This window comes from Siphateles boraxobius, unplaced genomic scaffold, assembly GCF_051911475.1.
Source record: "Siphateles boraxobius isolate OS27281-9 unplaced genomic scaffold, OSU_SipBor_1 7, whole genome shotgun sequence".
Taxonomy (NCBI): domain Eukaryota; kingdom Metazoa; phylum Chordata; class Actinopteri; order Cypriniformes; family Leuciscidae; genus Siphateles; species Siphateles boraxobius.
The window spans coordinates 6,733,554-6,758,214 of record NW_027509197.1 but is presented as its reverse complement, the minus strand read 5'-3'; the positions used below and the strand labels follow the sequence as shown (position 1 = coordinate 6,758,214).

The following is a 24,661-nucleotide window of genomic DNA, read 5'->3' as shown; positions in this document are numbered from 1 at the left end:
CATGTACAGGTGATCTGTTCCTTTAACATGTTCTTACTCTGTTTCGCAGGGTGTTGGGAAAAACAAGATTGTTGATCGATTCTTGCATCTCATGAACAGACCGAGAGAATATCTTCAGCTTCACAGGTAAAATAAAAGAAGTCCCTTGAGTTCTTCTCAAATAAAGCCTTCTCAGAGAGGAACACCTATTATCAGAAACTGCTCTCCGCTAGACTCAATTAGAACCTGGTTATGAGGCCACACCGGGAATGACCCACATCCACTCAATGACATTACATGGAGCTTTTCTTCATTAGTGAAGAACTGAGTAATGTAGCCTCTCTGTATATGAATGAAACGGAGGAAAGAGGACACCTTTATTTATCAGACAGATAAACATCTGGACAGATGCATCATATGATTTTTTTTTAATGTGTGTTAGAAGGTGAAACTTCCTTTTACAGACTGACTGAGTACCTGAAATAAAAAGATTTTATTTCTCTCTAAGGCTTGATTGAGCTATTTACATCCTGATAAATTAGGACACCTGTCGACAGGGCAGAGGGAACTTTAATTGATAGTATTGTAAAATGTGAACTGCTCCTTTTAAGTTGTACTTTTGCCTTTGAAACACAAAAGTATGTCTTTCAAAAATTCCTCGACAAGATCTGAAAGACTTTGACAAGGGTCACATTGTTATGGCAAGGCAACTGGGTCAGAGTATCTCTGAAATGGCAAGACTTGTATATTGCTCTCGGTTTGCATTGGTGAGAATTTACCGACTTTGGTCAGAGTCGGTCAATAAACCACAAACCGGCGACAGGGTGTTGGGCACCAAAGGCTCATCAATGCATGAGGGCAACAATAGCTATCCCGTCTGGTCCAAGCCAATAGAAGGTCTATTGTGTCACACTAAATTTTAATTATGGAAGATTTTAGATTATTGGAGGAATGCGTCACAACACACAGTGAATTACAATCTGCTGCATGTGGTGCAGCGTAGCCATAGACCATAGGATAGGATAGAGTCCCTATGATGACCTCTGTCCACCGTCGTAAGCGCCTAAAAGGGTACATAGGCGTCTGAACTGGACCTCGGAGCTGTAGAAGAAGGTTACCTGGTCTGATAACTCCCGTGTTCTTATCACATGCATGGCAGTTTACCTGCGGAGTTGATGGCACCAGGATGCACTTTGGGACATACAGGGGTTTATCAGTGACTGAAACACTGGCCAATATAGTGTTGGAGGTTTCACGACTATATACAAACTTTATAATTTTTTATATTCCATCACTAAGAGCAGAGTGTGAAGATTGAATGAGCAGAGCAATAGCACAGGTGAACATAAAATATTGCAATCCACACAACATAATGGGAGTTCAAAAGTCGACATACATTCAGAGTAATGTCGACATACCTCCGTACAGGACGACCCACATCCAACAGGAGTAACTGTCGACTCAAGAGGAAGCTGACTGAAAGAGATGTCCAGGTACGAACCCGTATCCGAAAAAACATAAAACCACAGCTGTCCAACTCACTGCAGAATTAAATGTGCACCTCGACTCTCATGTTCATCTGGAGCTCCACAGAGTCAATATTCAAGGTCGGGCTGCTATAGCCAAACCTTTGGCCACTCGTTCCAATGCCAAATGTCGGTTTCAATGCTGCCAACAGTGCAGATCTTGGGCTGTGGACAGAAACACGTTGTTCTATTGTTCTCTGATGAGTCCAACTTCACTGTCTTTCTCACATCCGTGTGTTACGGTGTGGAGAAGATCCAGAGCGGCTTAACACCTGGACTGAAGCACAGGGTGATCAGTGATGGTTTGGGCTGCGATATCATGGCGTTCCCTTCTGTGCTTGATGGGACTATTAAACCATTCTGGAGGATAATGTGCACGTAATGTTTCAAACATTTTACCCTGAAGGGGTTGCCATGTATCAGCATGATAAAGCACCAATACACACAGCATGTGACAGAATGTTTTGAAGAACATGAAAGTGAAGTTGAACATCTCCCATGGCCTGCACCGTCACCAGATCTAAATATTTTTGAGACAGTTTGGGATATTTTGGAGTAGCGAGTCTGGAAACGTTTTCCTCCACTAGCATCACATATGGCCCGACCACTGTTCTGGAAGAGGAACGGGTCGAAATCCCTCTGGCCACTGTGAAGGACTTCAATCTGTCATTCCCAAGATGAATTGATGCTGTATTGGCCCCAAAAGGAGGCCCTACACCATACTAATACATTATTGTGGCCTAAAACCAGGTGTTTCAGTTTCATTCTCCAACCCCTTATATATTCATATTTTAATTGTACTATTTCACAATATTACTGTTTACTAGATTTTGATAAATACAGCTCATTGGATCAAAAATGTGGGAATGATGAATAAGATGTCACTGTGTCAAACCCATTTATTAGGTGCAGAGGTTGATATCATCTTGAAAGTTAAACCAAAGTCAAACTCTCATATATTATGGCCTGGTTAGCAATTATGGAAATCTTAAATTAGTCTAAAGTAATCACTTCAGGGATTCTCCCTTCCTCTAATCCTATAGAGATATGCGTCACATTTCAAACCTGCACAAGAACTCGAACGCTCTGTCCATCACACTGAAAGTAGGTCAGTTTACTTTATACTTATGTAGGACCCATAAATATGAATCCACAAATCATCTCATCCTCTTGAGAAATTAGCTATGATTTAACTGCGAACAGAGTGACCATTTAGAGTGTATGCTTAATTTTTCATCACAAACACAGTCTCAAGCTCTGTTTTTATGCTCAACAGAGACACCACAGTCCAGACTTTAACTCTGCAGCCCTCTGTGAGAGATGGAGTCATCGTCTATGAAGACTCTCCATTGGTCAGTATTCACAACTGACATCATGGCTCTGTTTCAATACCTAGTGAGCTGCCTACACAGACACAGGTTTACTCTCGACATTGAGAAGTTCTTCTATAACTGGTATTTTTGTAGATTTGTTTGATTCCAAGGTATCTCAAATATGATTAGCTGGACCTGGTGCCTTTAATTAGGGTTGAAGCTGAATTCCCGGTGTATAGTATGTGAAATATTAAGTATGATGTTATATAAAGACAAAAAAATAGAAGAAATAATTGGCTTTTATGTTGCCATTGTACTAAGGCAAATTGTTAAAATGTATTATCTGTTAAAATTTTTACTTTATTTTTTATATACTTGAACTTTGACCGCCCTTAAAATGCATTAAGCAGAATTGTTTTTCTATTTTTCTCTCAATTCTTTTCTTCTGACTTTTAGTGACCAGGACCCAACAAAGTTTCTTTTCCTACAAAGGAAAGTCTGTTCGCTCAGCGATTTAAAAAGTGTATTTTTCAGGTTGGTCCAACCAATGCGCAATTCGTGAGTTTCGATTTCTGTAAGAACCAAAGCATCTAACAGCAGTTGTAGTTATACAAAGACTTTAACATTTGGTGATCGGCTCTTTTATTCAGAAGTGGGATTTTCTCCGCCATATTGAAGGTTGCAGTTTCTCCCATTCATACTAATACGAGTGAACCGTCTTTGTGTTACTGTAAACAGTCTTTGACCCTGAATTGAAAATCCCGGTTCTAACAGGACTTTTGGCCAAAGTATCCTGCTTTGAGAAGGCAATCCCAGAATGCACTGCAACATATATTGGACTTATTAACAACTACTTAAGTAAAGAGGATCATGTCGTTAGCTTAGCAACACAGTAGAGTGGAATCACACTTACTGTTGCTCTGTGAAATTTTACTGTTCGAAATCCAGTCATTCCAATTGGAATATACTTGATTGTGAGTTTTGCATAATGGCATAAAGTTCTCTATGCAGATTTAGCTCACTTTCAAGTTGCTTACTTCAATTTGCCATGTTGAACAACAGAAAGCTGCTTGGTTTGACAGTGACTTCTGTGAGAATTGTGCATATACATCGCTACACTATTGACAATAGATATGGACCCTATTTGTCTGCAAACTTTTGCTAATGTGATCGCACCTTAAAGGCTGATTTGTACTTCTGCGTTGGACATACGCCAGAGCCTCTACGCCGTAGACTACGCATTGGTTTTAATTTATAATTCTGCGTCGTTGTCCGCGTTGCGAACGCAGAGGGAGCATGTGAAACCCGAGGGAGCGGTTTGAGCAGACCAATCACAGCGCTTGCGTCCGCGTAGAATTGACGCGTTGTTACATTTTTGGACAGGTGCACGTCAGGGTACGCCGAAGGGTACGCGCGCTACGCACAGCCTACGGCGTAGCTACGGCGTAAGCTCGACGCAGAAGTATGAATTGGGCTTAACACAGAACTCTATTGGAATCAATTCAGTGTCTTTTATGCTTCACACAAGCGGCTTTATTTGTATGACCCATGCCGTTTCATTTGACTTATGATGCTGCCTCAGACACTTTCCTATGTAGGCAGTGGACAGCAAGGCTTTGTTACAGAGCCCATACTTTTCTTTTTTATTTGTATACACACCTACAGTGAGCTCTATAAGTATTTGCGTATGTGATTCATCACCTCATTGGTTCATAGTGATATTTATACATCTATCAGCAGATGGTCCAGACCACTGCTACAGCGAGGACAAACACGTTGCCATCTCAAACCCGGAGGTCTCCCCGGCACAGATGAGGGAAAAAGCATTGAAAATTAATGAATGACCTCGAGGACAGTGTGTTATAATCCTCCACGCTGGTCGTTTCTGAAGACAGCCTGTTGTTTTGTTAGCGTGGTGTGCCATTTAGACACATTGTTTGTGAAGCTGGGTCGCGGGTGTTCTCTACATAAGGCTTTTAATGATGTCTCTGCTCGAAACAAGGTGGATGGAGATGAAAAGCAGGCTGTGTCTCGGAGTTTGGCCCCTCAATTAGCACCCAGCGGCAGCTCTCAGGGTATAAATAGTCTTTAGGCTTTGAAGCCCCTTCTGACGCCTCATCTGATATCGATGCTTCCAAATGGTCTCTCATTGTGCCGGTCCAACAGATAAAAGCATCAAGAAAACACCCCTCGTTCTCCGCAAACCACCTTTCAGCTCTGGGTTGTAAAAAAGAGGCGCTAATGTCAGCTGTTCATATCAGAGATGATGAAAACACGGCTGTAATCTTCAGCTCCCTATTAACTCTGGTCCTCTTTGCTGTTTTGGAATAAAGAGGATTTACAGTTCAAATATGGTCAGTCAAAGGCAAGCATGGAAACCAAGCTGGTCCGTGTACCATCGGGTAATTTTTCATGTTTTTGCCTTCAAAATGGAAATATATTGTAGTGTATTTCTACCTATTAATATATATATAATAGTGTATTTCTCTGGCACGTGTAGTTAGCCATATTAGTGAACCTATGTCTATACAGAAGAAAGTCCTGCCTATCTGCCCCGGTATGGTTTGTGTCAATATATTATTTTGGTTGTTTGTAGAGAAAGAGATGAAATGTAGTTGCAATAAATGCTTTAAGAATCCGAACAACTGTAGCAGTGGATGACTATTATTAGGAATAACGTATGGTGGCGCAGTTTTATGTTTGGTTAAAAGGGTTGTTTCATTTCCCACCCATGTAGAGAGTGAAAATTCAAGCTGTTTTTCCATTTTGGTTTCCATTTGTTTCCAAAAAAAAAATGAAAAAAATAATAAAACAACATGAGATTAGTTTATGTTCATGAGAAGGGACGAATATGTGATAAATGAATGGTTTCTTAGTTTTCCCGTTTTGAAGACAAAAACAAGAAAGCAAATTATTCGAAGGTACATGGACCGGACCCAAGCTGTTTTGCTCATTTGTGACATCTGTATGTTAGTGCCTATTCAGTATGGAATCTTTCCTCATAATTAAAAAAATTATTTCAATTCAGCCAGTCACAACCTGTTCCATTCAGTTGATCTAAATTTTTCTGGAGCATCTTAGAAGTTAAGTGAATTGTTGCCTAATTAAATACAAAGATTATAAAAGTCTTAAAGATACACTGCTGTTCACGTTCGACCGGATTGCTTTCATAGTGAACCGTAGACGCTCTGATTTAATGCGTAAAAATTATGGCGCGCTGGCCAGACGGGATTTAAACATTGGCTGGAGACCCAAGTTTGAGTTGATGAAAAAGGACCAAGCACAATGCTATCTTGCCATTCAAGAATTCTAGGAATGAGACGAACAAGAAGACGTGTTCGGCGGCGTCGTTTCGCGGCTGTCAGAGCAGAAATGAAAGCTACTGTTCTCTGTTTGTTTTTCGCATTCATGTGTAAATTGTGTGAGCTTATTTTTGTCCATTAGATCGAAAGATCAGAAAAAGGCCATTCATTTACTCGCCCTTAGACCCTCTCCTCAAAGAAATCAGGAAAGAAGTGGGAGAAAGTGGACAAAAGAGATTTAAACACCAGGTGTAAACAGGGCAGGTGTAAACCAAACTCATCTTAATATCAGGGATAAACAGGGCCGCTCACAAAGGCTGTATTTATTTTATCAAAAATACAATAATCAGTAATGCTGCAAAATCTGATTACAATCTAAAATAGCAGTTTTTTATTTGAATTTGTTTTGAAATGTAATTTATTCCTGTGACGAGTGACGACAAAGCTAAATTTTCAGCATCGTTATTCGAGTCTTAAGTGTCACATGATCCTTCAGAAATCATTCTAATATGCTGATTTGATGCTCAAGAAACAATTCTGATTATTACCAATGTTTTTGTAAAAACAGCGATACATTTTTTTCAGTATTTTCTGATGTATAGAAAGAAATTTTCTGATCATTTTTTTACATTAGAAATGTCTCCATGATCACTTTTTTTTATCAATTTAGGGCATCCTTGTTGAATAAAAGTATTAATTCATTTTTTTAAATGTACTTAGCTCAAACTTTGGTATTGTAGCCTGAGGATGGAAAATGTTTTTTTTAAACTATATTACACTTGTTTTTGGCGCAAGAGACATTGCTTAACATTATAAGTAGTCTTGACGGAATAAATATATAATGAAATAAAACTGCTGTTTTCAAGGTTAAAGCTGTGAAGATGGGACACATCCTGGTAATAGATGAAGCTGATAAAGCTCCCACAAATGTCACCTGTATCCTGAAGACTTTGGTGGAAAGTGGAGAGATGATCCTGGCAGATGGAAGAAGAATAGTGTCAGGTGAAATGGACTGAGAGGATCAAACATGTTCCACATCATTGACCCGTCACTGGTAGTCTTTAAAACTGGAATTGTTCTTTGATTTCCACAGACCCGTTGGAAGCAGCAGGAAGGCCTAATGCCATTCCCATGCACCCAGACTTCCGCATGATTGTTTTAGCAAACCGACCAGGCTTTCCGTTTTTGGGAAATGACTTTTTTGGAGCTCTTGGTAAGGCTTATATATTGACAGTTCCATTATATATTATTTGATCACAGTATGTCTTGATCATCATATCATCATGACAATTACAAACAAATATCAAGTGAGGGCTTTATATTTGTTTCAATATGATGAATCACTCTTTCAGGGGACATATTTAGCTGCCATGCAGTGGACAACCCCAAGCCTCAGGCGGAGTTTGCCATGCTGAAGCAGTACGGGCCTGGCGTTCCTGATGCTGTTCTCCAGAAACTGGTGGCTGCATTCGGAGAGCTCCGGGCCATGGCTGACCAGGGAACAATCACCTACCCCTACTCTACACGAGAGGTGGTCAACATCGTAAAACACCTACAGGTAACTGGCCTCAGACGGCTCACGTTTATAGTCCGTCTGTCACATTTATAGTTCACAGACCGTCTGATGCATTTAACACAAAATGGAAGCAAATAATCGACAGAGTGATGCTATTATTTCAAATTGTATTTCCACTCCTTTTATTATTTTAATATCAATTACACTACTGTTCAAAAGTTTGGGGTCGGTAAGATTTTTGGAATATGGTTTTGAAATAAGTATCTTATGCTCAAAAAGGCTGCATTTATGTGATCAAAAATACAGTAATTTTGTGAAATATATTATTACAGTTTAAAATATCGGTTTTCTATTTTGATGTACTTTAAAATGTATATTTTTCCTGTGATGGCAAAGCTGTATTTTCAGCATTCATTACTTTCTAAAAAAAAAAAAAAAAGCTACAAAAGTGATTCCATCAAGAGCAGTGAGTGATTTTCTCTTTGTTGTTTGATTAACATTAGTGATAGACATCAACATGTTTATTAGGCTACTGTCACTTTAAGAGCTGCACAGCTCTAATATAATGTTACACATGCATTTTCTTCCTCAACTCTTTACCTTCACTTACAACAAAACTGACTACATGGTTAATAGCCAAGACTGGCATTTTGACATAATTGTGTGTGTATTTGGCCAAATAAGTTTCGGAAGGGAACTGAATTCGGGATCTTGCACTGTCCGAGAGCTGGTGTTATAACAGCGTTTTTCTGTGTATTTCTTTCTGCTGCTTATTTTGCTTTTTAACATTGTATGTATCCAGTCTCTTATCTGCTATCTGCGTGGATCTAAAACTTAGATCATATCATCTCAATAAAGTATTAAAATCATTCAGTTATTGCAAACCGTTGTGATATGCCTATTGCGATGTGTACATTTGCGATATTTCAATATACCGTGCAGCTCTACTTAATATTTTTGTGGTAACGGTGATCTTTTTTTTTTCTTCAAGATTCTTGTAACTTTCTGTAACATTATAAGTGTCTTTACTGTCGATTTTGGTCAATTTAATGCATTTTTGCTAATAAAAGTTTTAATTCTTTCAAAAAAAACAACTAACTGACCCCAAACTTTTGAACAGTAGTGTATTTCAGGCGTTTAAAAAAAAAAACCTGTGGTTGGTTGTTTTGCATAACAATCAGACGGTATCTTCTCATCTAAAGGGATGGATCATGTCCAGAATAAGCTGCAGAGTGGACCAGACTTTGTCGCAGGTCAAACGTCTGGCCAAATCCACACAACCCATCAAACATCTTGATTGTGGGATGTTCCCCATTTTAAGAATTCAGACTTTGTGCTGGTGATGAACTGGGTGATGTTTAATAGATGAGGGTGAGTTACCCTATGTCTGAGATGAAAGGTGCCGGACGAGACAGAGTGAGGGAGGAAAGGCCTTGTCTCTTCACTCGGCCCACTCACAGACTGATCTGACACATAGAGGCCACACTGCCTTTCTGGGCCACCTGTCTCTGGGCTTTAACTCTGCTCTCACACACACACACACACACACACACACAGCGTACCAGCCTCCTCCTACTCTAGCCTCAGCTCTCAGAAGTGACAGGGGTGCGGATAGATGGATGGAATTCATCTGTCACGTTGGATGAGGAGTCAGTTGTCAGATTAGTCTGCCGCTAGAGCCATCAGAAGTCTACACTAGCAGTTAAACTTGACAGATCTTTTTTTTCTTGATGTGATCTTATAAACCATTTGTTTTAAAGACTGCCATGCTTGAAATCAGCTTTGTACACAAATATAAATTGTCTGCTTATGAATTTCTAAGCGAAGTGACAGAACCCTGACATGGATGAACTCTATGTACCACCATAGTTATCTGTTCAAGCCAATGTGTCCAAAAGCGAATCCTAAAGTTAGTTGTGTAAATATGTCCATAGTGAGCAGAGGTACAATCTAGAGCAGGTTGTGAAACATAATTAATTGAATTGAAATTATTTAGAATCCCAATTCACTTCCTATATGTGAAGTGAGGAAGCAAACAAATCAAATTTGAATTGAACAAAGATTTAAAATGGCATTAAATTAAAAAGAAATTCATATTGCTGAGTAGCTTATAATAATAATGTGTAACATTTGAGTATGAATTACCCATAAAACATGATCAAACACACAACGGTTAGTTACAAAACACTTAATAATATTAGTAAAAAGTATTATTTAATTTTATGAACACTGGTGGAAATGCACCTTCAAGTATCATCAGTACTTTTTGTATCAAGTTTGATGTTAGCATTCATTTTTAAACAATAAATCTGAAAACAAGGTTATTTATATTTTGTTTTTTATTGCTAAAGTAAAAACCTGTTTTTAATGGCTGTTAATTGGTGATATGATCACCAATCATATTTATATGATCTTAAGGATTAATATGATCTTATTTTAGACCATGTTGAACTTAGAGAAAGTTGTGAAAATTATTAGTCAAAAATGAACCCTAAAAGGTCTGACATGAATAATGGTCTGAAGTTGTTTTGTGTGTTTGTTTTAATTGGAAATTTTAATTTAAACTTTGGACAAAACATAAAAAGAAAGTCTAAAAAAAAGATTGCATATGTATTTTTGTTGAGTATTTGATAAATCTGTGTATGATATCAGATAATATTGAGCTCATACTCAGAGGGAAAAAAACACCTCAGAGTCAAAAACTAGGCAAAAGTAAGCAATTTGGTGCAGTTGGTGATATTTATATTTATTAAAAAGTATTGCTTGTAATGTAAATCAATGATATATTTATAACAGCAGAACTAAATACTTAAATAAAATGCATGTAAATATAGTAAATGCATATCAATCAGTAAAGATTTCACAGCAACAAAGACACGGATCACAACCTGGGCACAATTAAACTAGAAGTTATTTTACTTACTAAAAAAAGTATTAAATGTCAATTGTAGATTGTGTACAAAAGGTTTTTCAGCAAACCTTTGATCATGTTGATAAATTAGTGGCCTTGACATATCAAAAATGTTATTGGAAGCCTTATATGGTAAATAGTCTTATTATTCGTGTTTTTTCTTATTTCTAAACTTGTTTTCGACAAAAGAAATTCCTCTCCCATGAGACAACGTTGAATTTCTTTTTAATTGGAGTTAAGTAAATTCCTCATTCCAATCAAACATCCTGTGTGCTGTGGCCAGTTCAATTTAAATGCACACTTATCAGCCGAAAGGGAAACTATTTACATATTTTATCAACCTCTCCAGTATGAATGTTTTTAATCTGCGATGATTGATAACGTAAAATCAAAGTGCTCTTAAAATGCAATAAAACTAAAAGCTTTTGTCTCGTGGCTTACCTTCTTCTCCTCTTTTTCCAGAAATTTCCGGATGAGGGATTGGCCAACGTGGTGAGGAATGTGTTTGACTTTGACTCCTATAACAAGGACACGCGTGAGGTGCTGATCACAGCTCTGCACAAGCACGGCATTCCTATCGGAGCCAAACCCACCAGCGTACACCTGGCCAAGGAGTAAGAGCTCAGCTCCTATTGCCCCTTTACTGTCCGTGAATACAGTTTTATTGACAAATATTGAGTTCTCTAACAGCCACACTGTCCTGGACTAATATGACTACCTGTAGAAAGGATCTGCTCTGCATGGTCCTCAAACAATGCACTTGAACAAATGCGTTTAAAGGTAAAGTGTGCAATTTTTTCTTCAAAAGCAGTGACGCTAAACAAAATGATGCATGAATGATTGGTTTCAAATAAAGTTTGCATCTGCATTGTTCTGACAAACATGCCAAATTCACACCATTGGTTTAGCCAACTGGGTTGCTCAAATGAACAGCAATTTTGTTTCTAGTGTCACAAATATTACAAACTTCACCTTTAACGGATGCATTTAACTTATAAGCTGCTTATTTCATTGAAGGTGCAATAGACAAAACAATATGAATTAACATATTTAAAAGTGAAAATAAAAAAAATACTTTCTCAGACTCTGAAATAACTAAAACAGAACTTTATTGTCAGGGTCTGGTTAGTGCTTTTAGAAGATTTATGGGCAAATTCCAATGGGAAGTTCTCTATGAAGAACAGAGCACTTGAAGTGGGAAATCTGGAGTGCATGACAGTTGTGTATCATAATGTGGTTGTTTGGAAGACACTTGGAAAAGGGAGCAATTAAAAACATGATTTTGTCCCATCGCTGTCTGCCCTCCACTGTTTGGATTTTGCCTTTTATCTAATTATTAAGAGTTTGACATAATATAGACAAACAAATAATGTCTCATTCCATACAGGTAATTTAATTTACTCAGTGCTGTATATTATACACTTTTAATAAAGGAAATTATTTGTTTCTTCCGTCTCATATTTGTCTTTATTTCACTTGCTTTTGAGTGTTTTGCCATCTGGTCTACTCAATGTATTATGTTTTATACAAAATACTGGAAAATGACACGGTGAAGAAACAAATATTTCCGTTTAAATCATACTTCTAAGTTTTTGAAAGAGGTCTCATGCTCACAAAGAGTGCATTTATTTGATTAAAAGTACAGTAATGTTGTGAAATATTATGCATTTTAAAATGTTTTTTTTTTCTTTGATGGCAAAGCTGAATTTTCAGCATCATTACTCCAGTCTTCAGTGTCACATGATCCTTCAGAAATCATTATAATATGCTGATTTGCTGCTCAAGTAGCATTTATTATTAAGCAGCGGCTAAGCGCAAATAGCAATAGAAAGTAGTTTTTACACTGTGTAAATAAATATGAACAAAAAGTTTTTTCTTTGCACTTAGCGTTAAATTTAATAAGATAAAATAGCTCTGTTTTTTGCACAAAAGGAGTATTTTCTGTGTGTAAAAAGTCTTTAGATGCTATTTATATTTAATGAAAATATATTTGCATCTCAGTGTATGCAAAACCATATGCAATAACACATTCAGTGTATGATTATATTGATTAAAATCATAAATGGATGCGGCTTTATTGGGACATTGCTTGTGCTTAATTTCCAAAAAAAAAATTATATTTACTTTTTTATTAAAAATAAATGCTAATCTGAGCTGATATGTGATGGGAGAAGGGAGGAGAATGCATTCGGTAAAAGAGATTTGAACTGGTTGGTTCCGTCAAAAGGTAACCGCACCATCTTTACTCTCCATGCCACTGATTCTGTTGTCAGCAAGATTTCTTTTTGTAATTTTTTCTGGCTCAATCAGATAATGGTGGGTGGAGTTAGCTTTAACATAGCGGGCTATTTGCACTTGGTGTTAATGGACGTTTTTTGTGGAACCCGTGATGTTTATTTTCAGGATTCTTCAGTGAATTAAGACAAAAGAACACAAGTCAGTCACTGGAACAAAACACTGATTACTTTCATAAATCGTTTAAAAAATATAGGTGTGCCAGTCAGTTTTGCTTAACCCAATGAAAGAACAGTTTTAGGTGTTTTTATGACCTACATGTTGTCATAATGTAAGATGTCAATTTAATAACTTAGAATTTTTAGTCATAAACATTACTAATTGCCCTTTTCTTAGGTTACCATTGCCAGACTGTAAGATGGCGGGTTACTGGGCCATCAATCGGGACGGTAATACACGACGAAAGCTGCTGTGTCCAACAGAGTCCCACCGGATAGACATTAAGGTATCATAAACCTTTCATTTATTTTCAATATTTCAAAGTTTTTTATTAGCAAATTACACTTTGAAACTAATCTGTGGATTTCCTCAGGGCCCAGTGTTTCTGCGGGTTCAGAGTTATCCATCTGAAAGGCATGAGACCAGATCTATGAGCTTTACTGAGGAACAGGCTCACTGGCAAATCCCCATGAACGAGGTCAACATCATCTGTGACGTCACCACTGCTAATGGTAGGCCATGACTAAAGCACAATGATATCAAAGTTAGTCTCATGGAGCCAAACCTTTGACCTAATTAAAATGGCATTATAAACTGTGACTTTTATTTTGAAAGTGAATATTTTTTTACCTCATAGATTCCATTTACGTGGCAACATGTAACCCTGTATCGCTGTATGCTATGAAGGAGAGAGGAGACTCCATCCAGTGCGTTGAGCTCTACGACATCTTCCCCCGAACCATCAGTGGAGTGTGGCAGCCCTTTGTCTCTGTGGCGGCACTGGGCAACCCGCTGCAGGACCAGTTGGTTCTCCATGAAGAGCAGGTGTGTGTGTGTGTGTGTGTGTGTGCGTGTGTGTGTGTGTGTGTGTGACCTGTAACTCGCCCTTCTACACATGAAAAAAGAAGATCATCAATAGATGCATCCTTTCCACCAAACCCATGTCTAATAATAGTTGATGGAAATAGTAAATGGCCACAGATCAAAACGAGGCCGAGGCCGGGTTAAGAGCTAATAGATTCACCGTAGATGATGAGATGTGATGTTAGAGCAGTAATACCATTCAGAATTTTAAATAAGTTACACAGCGTATCGAGGTACGCTGAAGACTGCATATTACTTAGCTGGATGTTATTGTCACTATATTTAGGCTTTGTTTATCCCTAGTTAAAATTTAAACTACTGTTTTTGTAGGATATTTTCCGTCTATAAATCCACTTATAATGTTAATCATAGTTTACTTTACCAAAAAACAAACTTAAAGGGACAGTTCAGCCCAAAAAAAAACAAAATAATTTACTCTCCCTCATGTCTTTCCAAAAGACTTGAGTTAATTTTAATGGAACCTGAGAGATTTATGTAACCAAAACTTTGAACTTTCATAAGGACATTGTAAAAGTAAACCGCACACGTACTGTACATTGAGTTGATGAAATATGGTAAACTGAAGATCAAATGTGCTTTCGTGATGCTCAAGAACCTTTACACCTTTAGCCAAGCACCTTTAGCCAAGCACCTTTGAGCCGAACACCATGCTCTGCACATACAGCGTATCCCGCGAACGAAAGAGCAAACTTGGAACCGCACACTTACAACAACAAGACACTAGGAGTGACACCAAACTAAGAATAAACCAGAGCGAAGTGACAGAACCCTGACATGGATGAACTCTATGTACCACCATAGTTATCTGTTCAAGCCAATGTGTCCAAAAGTTTGTGGACACCCCCTTTTCATTCTCAAGTTTGGCTATTTTAACTACTCACACAGAGTTCTGCAGGAATGAGTCCTAAAACCCAGAAACAAGTTGACATTGGTGATTTCTCGTTCCATTGTCCTGAAGTCAAGGTTTTTTTTTTAATGGGTTTGTGTTAAATGCCTAAAATAAGGTCTATGATTTACACAAGCTCTTTTTTTAACATGTCTTAAAAAGGCGATTACTAACAACCAGAGACATTTAACTTCTTCTGGCTAAACAGGTTAATCTAAATCTACTCTCTAGTCTGCTTTTAAAGCCTCATTGTGTTTATACTCAAGAGTATAGTGGTGGTGAAGTTAAAGTCATGTGATTGTGGTGTAGTTCATTTATAGCCTACCTTTAGCTTTTCACTTCTGGCGATTGCATTTAGGCTTCAGAATTCATACAAATTGTGTTCATTTGTAAACAAAACATTTAAGAATCATAAACATTGGTTGGCCAAAGAGCTTTATTTTCTGCAATAATCCAAAAGTCAATGGAAGAATCCTGTTGTTTTTTTGTCGAGGGAACCAGGGTGATGCTGACTTCCGTTATGGCCTGCATAAATACGTCATCACTGCAGCACTCTATTATTAACAGATTAAACATCCATTCAGTCTTGTATAAAGACTTTCCAGAAGAGTGGAAACTGTTGTAACTCCCTATTAATGCCTGTGGTTTTAAAGTTAAATGTTTAACAAGCACATATGGCTGTAGTGTTTTCTGAGATCACAGTTTTGGTCATGTAGTGTATCTTGATGTATTCAATAACCCTTCTCATTACTTCACTTGCATGTTAAGGTACCAAACCAAAAAAATAAACAGAAAGAGATCAAATTGGAATTTACATTCGGAGTGCTGCTGGTTTGTATTAGAGTCGAGTCTGGTGGAAACCTGTTAACTGTGGAAAAAAAGGGATGTGGAGAACATGATTACTTGTGTATAAAAATCTAAAAATACAGATGTCCAGACATCACAGGAGGCCATGCAGGGGTCATTGCTCTCCTAGTGGAGAAAACACGAAGGCTGAATGGAACGATGCGGCCCGTGACCATAACGGCCCATCTCAGCCAAACCCACCATCTGTCCAGAAGTGATGCAAGGCTTCTATTAATATCACAGACAGCATGCGGTATATGAAAGCCAAGGCGTAAGGAAGCCATTATGCTGCAGATTCAGTGGTGAGGAGGAATTTATGGCCTCCAACCTTTCCTGTGAAGGTGAAACTGAAGATAAGAAGCATTGTAACAGGAGGCTGGCACAATACTTGCATAAAGTACATTTCTGGCCTTGTTCATGTTGTATGTAAAAAAAAAGTCATGTCACCTTTATTTTATTGCACTTTTTACTATACAGATTGTTTCAAAGCAGCTTTACAGTGATAACAGGAAAATAATGCAAAAAAAAAAATAGGTTCAGCTGTACAGGGAAATAGTGTCATAGTCCAGCTTATTGTAAGTTAAGTGATGATTCATTTTTGTTGTAAAATAGTTATTAATTTAATTAATTTATCTATACAGCTGCTCTGGAGAAAACAGTGATGTCATCGTCCAGCTCAGTTCAGTTCATATAATGGTGTCAATACAGGCAGATAAATAATATTGTTGAATATTATTGAAAGGACATTTACATTTCTTAAAGGGACAGCTGTAAAAAGGCCAGGGTCGAATAGAGGCTGGAAAATCGTTGCGTAAAACTAAATTATAACTGTTTTGGTCCATAAAACCTTGACATTAACCTACCGTTATCAGTGTACCTTAGGGAAAAAAATGAAATATGACCTCGTTTTTTAAAATGAAATACATTTGTGAACAATCTTGTCTCCTTTTTGTAGGGCAACACAGTTCTGCATGTGGACCTTATAACTGGTGCTGTGAGGAGACTGGTCCTGTCTCAGGACAAGCAGGAGGAACCACAACGCAAGACTTCAAACTGGTGGAGCAACAAAGAGAGTCAGGTGGAAATCTATGTCTATAGCAGTGGTCCTCCATAGGGGGCCTAATACCTTTTATTAGTGTTGCAGCTAGTGTCACGTCAGGTAGTGTAAAATCACCCCTAACATTATCTTAAAATTATTTTCAACTTTTGTATTGTTGTCATTAGCCAGGATACAAAATGTGCAAGGAGTTTTCCCACAAGAACTGGCTTCTCTTCTACAAAGAAAATGGGTAGGCTATTCTCCCTCAATCTTATGTGTGACAAGCCCCTCACGCTTTATTCTGAAACCTAGTAAGCTGTCTATGTAGGCAGCATTTTACAAAGCTAAACAACTGATTTATTAGAGCAGTATGATTATTCACCCTTATTTTGGGCCGAATTGTAAGACAGCACCGCATATTTCTGTTGTGGAGAAATCAATCCCAGAATGCTCTTCAACATAAATATATCTAAGATGTCCGATGAAGTGTGAAAAATAGAGAATTCTGAGAAAAAAAATGAAGAATCTAGCAGCACTTTTGTGCTGTCAGTTTTGTGGCACTCGTTAGAATGTTGCTATGTGCTTCATGTGAGAAGCGCCATTTTTATGTCGTTGCTTATATAGAGTGCTCAAAGTCTCTCTACACTGCACAATGAATCTCTTATTTATACCATGTCTACACTTTGTGTGTTATAATGAGAGGATTCTTGCGCTTTGAGCATTGGGTGGATCTTGATTTTAAACACCACTGATTGGTCATTCCATTCAAGAGATCAACAAACATGTCTGTGATTGGTTTTAATTGGTAAACGCTGCAAAAACACATTGTAAATAGAAACCCTTTGACACTCTCCGGAGTGCAAACACAAATACACACTGGAGTATATGTTAAATCAGTTTCACCAATATGATATTATTACAGTTTCAGCTGAAGGGTGCTCTTGTTTTAGTTTGAGGGTGCTTGGCACCCCTGTAGAACCGGGCCTGCCTCTCGTGGGTTTTTTTGCGAACCACCAAGGTCGCCTATGCCATGGGTCTTAAATTTAAATTTACTGATATAATGTTAATATACCAACCTACTAAAGTACTAAAATCTGTTTACATTATACATTAAAAACCACCAAAAACATAGTTGGTACAGAGAGAGTCATATGTATAATCAAAGCTCATAACACATAGTTTTTCTATAAGCGTAGGTACTTGCTGCTAATATATAAAAGTGTCAGACAGTGTCATGCACACAAATACAAAACACCATCATGGTAACATAGGACACTAAAATATTAAATTCATAAGACCCTAATGTACATAACTGATAAGAAAGAAGATGTTATTTCAATAAAAAACATCAAATGTGAAGTGACACACGGAATGCCAATGTAATAAAAAAATGTAACAGTATTTTACTTTAAAATTATATGAAATGTCCCATTAGATTTTTAAAACAATTTTTAGTGTTAGTTTTTCACCATATATAGTAAAAAAACTTAATTTTAACCAATTAAAAGGGGTTTTTATACCATTGCATCTGTACAGTATTTTACCATTACAGTTATGATCATTTTTACAGCGTAGGCTGTAGACTGCTAGCAGCTCTCTAGGTTTTGAAACAGAGCTCTGGTGGCCTGCCCAGGCATGGTCTACTGATTTACACTCTGCTCTACTTGGACAGGAATCAGCTGGATGTTGTTGATGTGCTGGAAGGTCAGGTTCACACCATCTCCCTCCCAATCAATCTCAAGGCTGTGTTCCTGGTGGCTGAAGACCGCTGGCTTCTTGTTGAGAGCAAGACTGACAGGTGGCAATGAAATTCATTCTGCACTTCAATGAAATCGCAAAAATTTCTTCACATTTTACTTGCTCAGACTTTGAAAAGGGTGTTCTCCTTCTAGAGGTTATAAAAGTACATTTTCTACAACTAAACTTTCAGCTAAATGTGCTCCCATCATGTGCAGGAAGTTCCTGTTGACAAAGCCCATGCACATGGGCGCAGAGGACACGGGAGTGTGCCAGCTGCACGCCATCAGTGAAGACGCTGTTAACACTGGCTTTGGCACCAGCTCAGGTGAACAACTCTTATTGCTTGTTAGCCAGAACGCCCAATCACAAGTGACTCTCCGATGTTGCGTCCAATCAGGGCCACTGAGAGCCCTTAACAGTTGTCAGTCACCATCTGTCTCGCTTTGGCAATGCGTCTATTTCACATATGCTTTGATTGACATGAACCCTCAGGGATTTTTGAATCTGACTCGTCAGATTCGAGACTTCAGCACATGAACAAACTTGGTGTCATATTTAATGGCTTGCATCGTAAATGCGATCTCACACAGAAGATCTATTTATTCATTTATGCTCATTGCACTCTACATTTTTACTCCAAGTGGGCACATTAATTACTGTTATTTGTTAATGCTAATGTTAATTTTTTAAGGCCCTGATGTACTTCAAGCTAAATTAAAGAACGAATTTGTTGTGATGTCATTTCGAAACAAATCAGGCTAAAACAAAAGTTTGTTTCAGGAGTTTGAAACAGCTTGCAAAAGTGAACTTTCTGGAAAAGTTCTGGTAAACACCTTTAAACTACCATAGAGAGCTGCAGGGAAGCAAAACCTGGAGGACTAATTCGCCAGTGGTTCCCTTGAGATTGTCCTAATGGGGTTTTTCAATTTGAGGTGAACATAACGTGACGAAACTTGGACGTTTTGTTCTACAACGTTAGATGCATATGTTTTTTGTTTTGTTTTTTATAAACTTAGCTTCACAATTTGCGATTTCGATATGGGTGTGTGTAATTTGGAGCAAAACGGCCAGGTTTAGTCGTGTTATGTTCACCACGGACCTTATTTCACTCAAATGGCATTAATGTATAATAATGCAATGGGGGAATATTTCTGTAAAAATGAGTTTAAATATATCTTGTGAGCGACAGAGTGCAAGCATATTCGTCTAAAATAATTCTGTATTTACAGCTTCAGAATCATGAATATTTTTATTCTGGTGTCACCATTGTCCTGTGCATTGGGTTTCCAGCACCAAGTCCAAGCCTATTCATTTACACTCCCAATAGTCCAGGCAAAGTAACGTTTTACGACAGACTAATTGTAAAATATTTTTTTGCAGCTTAGATCATTTCTATGAGGTGTCCAGAACAACATACTAAAAGTCCTAAGAAATCCTAGTTGAGGAAATATGTTAAATTCTCATCAATCCGAGATGTGTGCCAATAAGGCCAGGCAACAATACACCCCAATGGGGCTATTTTTCTCCTTTACAATGTAAAACCAAATTTAGCATTTTAAACAACAGTCATTTTTTGTCAACCTTTTATCGTATGTCTTGGAGTATCGCAATAATATCGTATCTTGAGTTCAGTATTGTGATATGTATTGATTCGTGACATGAGGGTATTGTTACACTTACACCCTATTATTTAGTATTCCTGGCTTGGCTAATTTGAAAGCAGAGTCACGTATCCTACTGCATTTCGAGGAGAGCTGAAGCTCTTGGGGTCTGATGGATGACGCCAGTGAGTCCTGCATGCCTCATTTGATTGAAAATAATGCCAGTTTGTTTTTGAAGGCCTAAAATAGCTGGTGAAATTAATCGTTGCCCCTTTGTTTATAAGGCATGAAAACAGCTCTATCTTCTGATGAACTACCCCTAGTCATTCCTCCTTCAGCACCGTATCAATTTCTGGCGCGCGAAGAGCAGAAAGAAGCTTAATAACTCATAGTACGAGTTATTGAGATGAATGTCTCTGTCATAAAGATAGACTAATGCCTGTACTTAGTGGGCATCGGACATCTAAAGTATCAGACATGCTTCAGCGTTTGCTCTGAAAAATGAGCATGTTTTTGATGACATCAAACGTTCCAATCAGCAAATTTGTGACAGAATGTCTCTAGAATGTCTGAATAATGACCAATTAAACTGGGGTATAAAGATGTGACAAATGTAGAGTCATGGTAGAAATGCTCTGAACCCTTTTATGGGTTTAGTGGCGAGGACACGTTATCATCTTTATGGGAAGTTATTTTAGAGTGATGATCTGACTGTGTTTGTGCTTCAGGGATGGAAAGCACCTGTCCTCAGGAGGTGTCCAATGAGCAGCTGTCCAACGAGAACCTCAGCACTGCCCTGGGGCAGAAGATCGTCTCTCCCAACCGCATCCTCTGTGACACAAACACCTATGCTAATGTTATTGTGGGATTCCCAGATCTCATGGTGGGTGACAATTCTGACACACCCTGTAGTCAATGACGTGATACACTTTTTTTTTTTCAGATCTATTTATTCAAAAGGAGTTACATATTAACATGAATATCTTCTGTTATAATGGACAGGTTTTGAATTTCTGAATTAAAACATATTTTTATATTTTTGGGGGGATGGGAGGGCACAATTGGATTGATGCAGTTGTTTTGATAAAAAATGTAAAACAATTTTTTTCTCAAAGAAAATCTTATTTATTAATTTGTGACTGATCATTTTGCATTTTTTTGGCAATGCATATTAATGTAGAAACTTTAATTTTTTAATTGAGCCTTAAAATTTAACCAGATGTCTTAAATGTAATGGTATTAACATAATTTACATTATTATTATATTGTAAGTCACCTAATATTTTTGCATATGTTTTTTTTTTGACAGTGATATTCCTATAATATTCATGATTATTTAATAATAATAATAACACAGTGGCCAAAAGTGATGTCTTCTCCCTTTATTGAAATATTAACATTTGAACAAACACAATATTAATAACTGACTATGTTGTAGTAAGTGTAGGTTTTTTCCTCAGCTTTTTGTTTTCTATTCTTTTTTTCTTTTCTTTTTTTCATAGTAAAATAAAACCTGTAACTGTAGTTTCCTTTTTTGGGAAATAATTTTGTCAGATAAATACCTAAAACAAATTTTGCGTTTTGTTTTTCCATCGTATTTAAAATCTGAAAATAAAAAATATATAATATTTTCCTCATATTTTGAGAATTTAATCGATCATTTAATATACATATATATCATTTATTTTTTAAATTGATGGTTACACAATTTGTTTTTTGTTTTTTAGATGCAACAGGTTAATGTTATGATTTTTACTTTTCATTATCATGGATAGTCATATGTGGCATTGACTCCTATATAACCTGTTTTGTATTGTTTTTCCACAGTCCCCAAACGAGGTGTACAGCTTTAAGAGATCTTCGCCCATAATGGAGGGTCGAGGGCCTGATATGTTTTTTGGATCAAATAAGCGAACAGGGCCCGCAAAGAGGGTGAACTGTGTCTGTCTGTTAGATGCCAATCAAGTGATACGAGCGCTGCCTCCTACACAAGTGCCACTGACTGAGGTCTACCCTAAAGGTAAAGCATTGACACCTTCAAATGCACTTATCATATAAAAATAGAAATGCAATTTTTACTCATGATACTGATGGTATGGATTCACTAACAGATGTCACACCACCCATGGCGGCTGCTTACCTGGAGGTGACAGACCTGAACTCTAAGAAGCTCAAATACATTCCAGTCCCAAGGTACAGAGTAAGACTCCGTTCATGAAACTGTAGCTCCCTCTTCTGTTCAGCTGATTAGACACTGGGCACATTCAAGTGACAGAGTTTGCATTTGCAATGCATATTATTAAAGGTGCTGTATGCGATGTCGGGTGACGTCACTTCTTGTTGACGTTCAAAGTATTGTCAAACAAAACGGAGGCTAGCTAGACCCTCCCTCCTCCTCATCCGCGCACTAACCCCCCAACCCCCACCCCCAAATCCTTCTTGTCGGTTATTGGCTGGAACAGTTTGTTATGTTTCGTGGGGCGGGTTAGCCCGGTTTGTTTTTGTTGCCGTTTGTGGAGCCTGGGGTGTCTGCAGAGACCGTGTTTTTTTACAGTGTGTTCAGGGGACAGGCAGCTAGTGGATAGTGAGGAGATGTTTGCTGTATGTGACAAAAAAAATATTTTGACCTAAAAAACGCTTAGAGCACCTTTAAGTATGAATTTTGAATTTCTTTAAATCAAAACCTTTCCCAAATGTAAATGTTAAATGATGTAATGGTGTTAACGTTATTATGTTATTATGCTTTAAGTAGTATTGAATATTTTTGCATAACTTATTTCCTCACAGTGAAACCAGAAACAGTCTGCAGTATATGGAATTGTGTAATGCAAAATGCATTAAGAATAATGTTTTACCTGATTACCTAATTTTGCCCTATGAAGCAGATCATTGGCCCCTGATACTTTAACCCTTTGTAGCAGAGGTTCTCAACTCTGGCACTTTAGGTCCACTGTCCTGAAGAGTTTTGCTCCAACCCTTATCAAACTGTCCTGAACAAGCTAATCAATGTCTTCAGGATTACTAGAGAGTTACAGGCAGTTGGGTTTGATCAAGGATGGAGCTAAATTCTGCAGGAAAGTGGACCTTAAGGGCCTCCTGCATTATAGCCCTAATATGGTGATCCTGACTCTGATGACTTCATGTTTCATTTTATTTTTATTGTATTAAAATGTCTTTTAAAAAGCTTACATTGAGCTTCAGGAAAGCCTGTGTAAGGCAATGGAGAGTCTTCCAGTGGTTCTGATCATCAGTGTCTATCTTGCTGATGTGTTCAGGAGCAGTTCGACGTCTCCTTACACTGTGTGGATCTCTAAGATCTCAGACACAGATGTGTTGATGGCTCCTCTGGGGTCCAGTGGGGTGGTGACGGTTGACATGGGAGGCCACATTAGAGTATGGGAAACTGGCCTCGACAACCTGCAGCGCTCTCTGCTGGAGTGGAGGAACATGATCGGATCAGAGGATGGCAGGCCAATCCAGGTAGGACCTTTTGGGAGAATCTCACAAAACATTAGAAAGAACATGTCTGGGTCATATTTCACCCCAAAATCATAGGTACATTTTTTTTTGATATTTTGTTTAGTGCAGTCTATTTTAGGAGCATTAGGACTTTTGCATTGTGACACATTTTATTGCTGTGGTATGTCCAGATTTTTTTTTTTAATATTTGTTTTGTTTGAGAAAAAAAAGTCAATTCAGCATGTTTTTCATTTGTTTAGCTTTTTCTGTTTCCAGTATTTTGTCTTTTTTGTCTCGCTTTCTTTTTGATGGCTCCTTTGCTGCAGGAATAACAATTTGATTTCTGAACTTTGTTATTAGTCCCAAACATTGTGGGCTCTGGCAGTTTAAAATGTGCAGTTCTATCTCTTACCACATGGTGGCGGACTTAGATAAGACACTTCCTTTACTTATTTTTATAAGGTTGTAAAATTGCAGCACAAAAAGAAAGGTTTTTTAGCATTAGCAAGATATTGAGAAGATATTCATTTTTTATCCAAAATTATCCATTTTATGTTTTTGTTTTTGTTTTTCATCGGACTATACATCTTTATGCAAATAACTCAACGTTTTTGCTTGATGAGATATTTATATGCGTGTTCTGCTTTTGAGTATTGCATGACTTCAGGATCAGTTGTCTTCAGTTTTACAGATGATGATCATCCACACACTTGAGATAAAAGCATGTAAAGACTGAGTTTTTTGTTTATTTTATGTTGCAGTTTATTCCCTCCTCATTAGCTGTTAGGTTATTTTTCTGTTCTGCTTATTTGGAGATACAAGCTGCTAAACCTGAGTATTTTCAGTCGAAGGCTCCTTCATGGCAGTGCTCCAATGCTCCACTGTGTGACACACAGATAGTCTTTATAGACAGTGAATTAAATACATCCAGTCACAGGAGATAAGGACACACTATGAGAGAACTTCTATCATTCACAGTTGGACATATCATATATATATATATATATATATATATATATATATATATATATATATATATATATATAACAACATTGGTTTGGTAGACACTGTTTGTTTATTGGTTGTTCTACATGACACATCTGTTGACTGAGGGTTACTAAAATGACCAGACATTAATATGTCTGTGGCCTTTTTTGTGTTGTTTATACCAGTAAGACTCAAAAATGTCTTCGAAAGTGCTTCT

At 37.6% G+C, this 24,661-nt stretch overlaps 1 protein-coding gene across 3 annotated transcripts in view; it reads left to right on the top strand.

The window, feature by feature from the left end:
• The window catches only part of vwa8 (von Willebrand factor A domain containing 8), a 142,617-nt gene that overhangs the window by 58,709 nt on the left and 59,247 nt on the right, over window positions 1-24,661 (top strand). For all 3 annotated transcript variants that reach the window (XM_077215719.1, XM_077215720.1, XM_077215721.1), the window contains 17 exons: window positions 50-126; window positions 2,782-2,857; window positions 6,987-7,122; window positions 7,214-7,333; window positions 7,473-7,678; window positions 11,010-11,161; window positions 13,179-13,287; window positions 13,375-13,513; window positions 13,639-13,826; window positions 16,574-16,696; window positions 16,843-16,907; window positions 18,330-18,455; window positions 18,613-18,722; window positions 20,727-20,881; window positions 21,826-22,018; window positions 22,110-22,191; window positions 23,274-23,478. In XM_077215719.1, coding sequence (XP_077071834.1) covers window positions 50-126; window positions 2,782-2,857; window positions 6,987-7,122; window positions 7,214-7,333; window positions 7,473-7,678; window positions 11,010-11,161; window positions 13,179-13,287; window positions 13,375-13,513; window positions 13,639-13,826; window positions 16,574-16,696; window positions 16,843-16,907; window positions 18,330-18,455; window positions 18,613-18,722; window positions 20,727-20,881; window positions 21,826-22,018; window positions 22,110-22,191; window positions 23,274-23,478 — 2,262 coding nt within the window. The remainder of the gene's footprint in view (window positions 1-49; window positions 127-2,781; window positions 2,858-6,986; window positions 7,123-7,213; window positions 7,334-7,472; window positions 7,679-11,009; window positions 11,162-13,178; window positions 13,288-13,374; window positions 13,514-13,638; window positions 13,827-16,573; window positions 16,697-16,842; window positions 16,908-18,329; window positions 18,456-18,612; window positions 18,723-20,726; window positions 20,882-21,825; window positions 22,019-22,109; window positions 22,192-23,273; window positions 23,479-24,661) is intronic.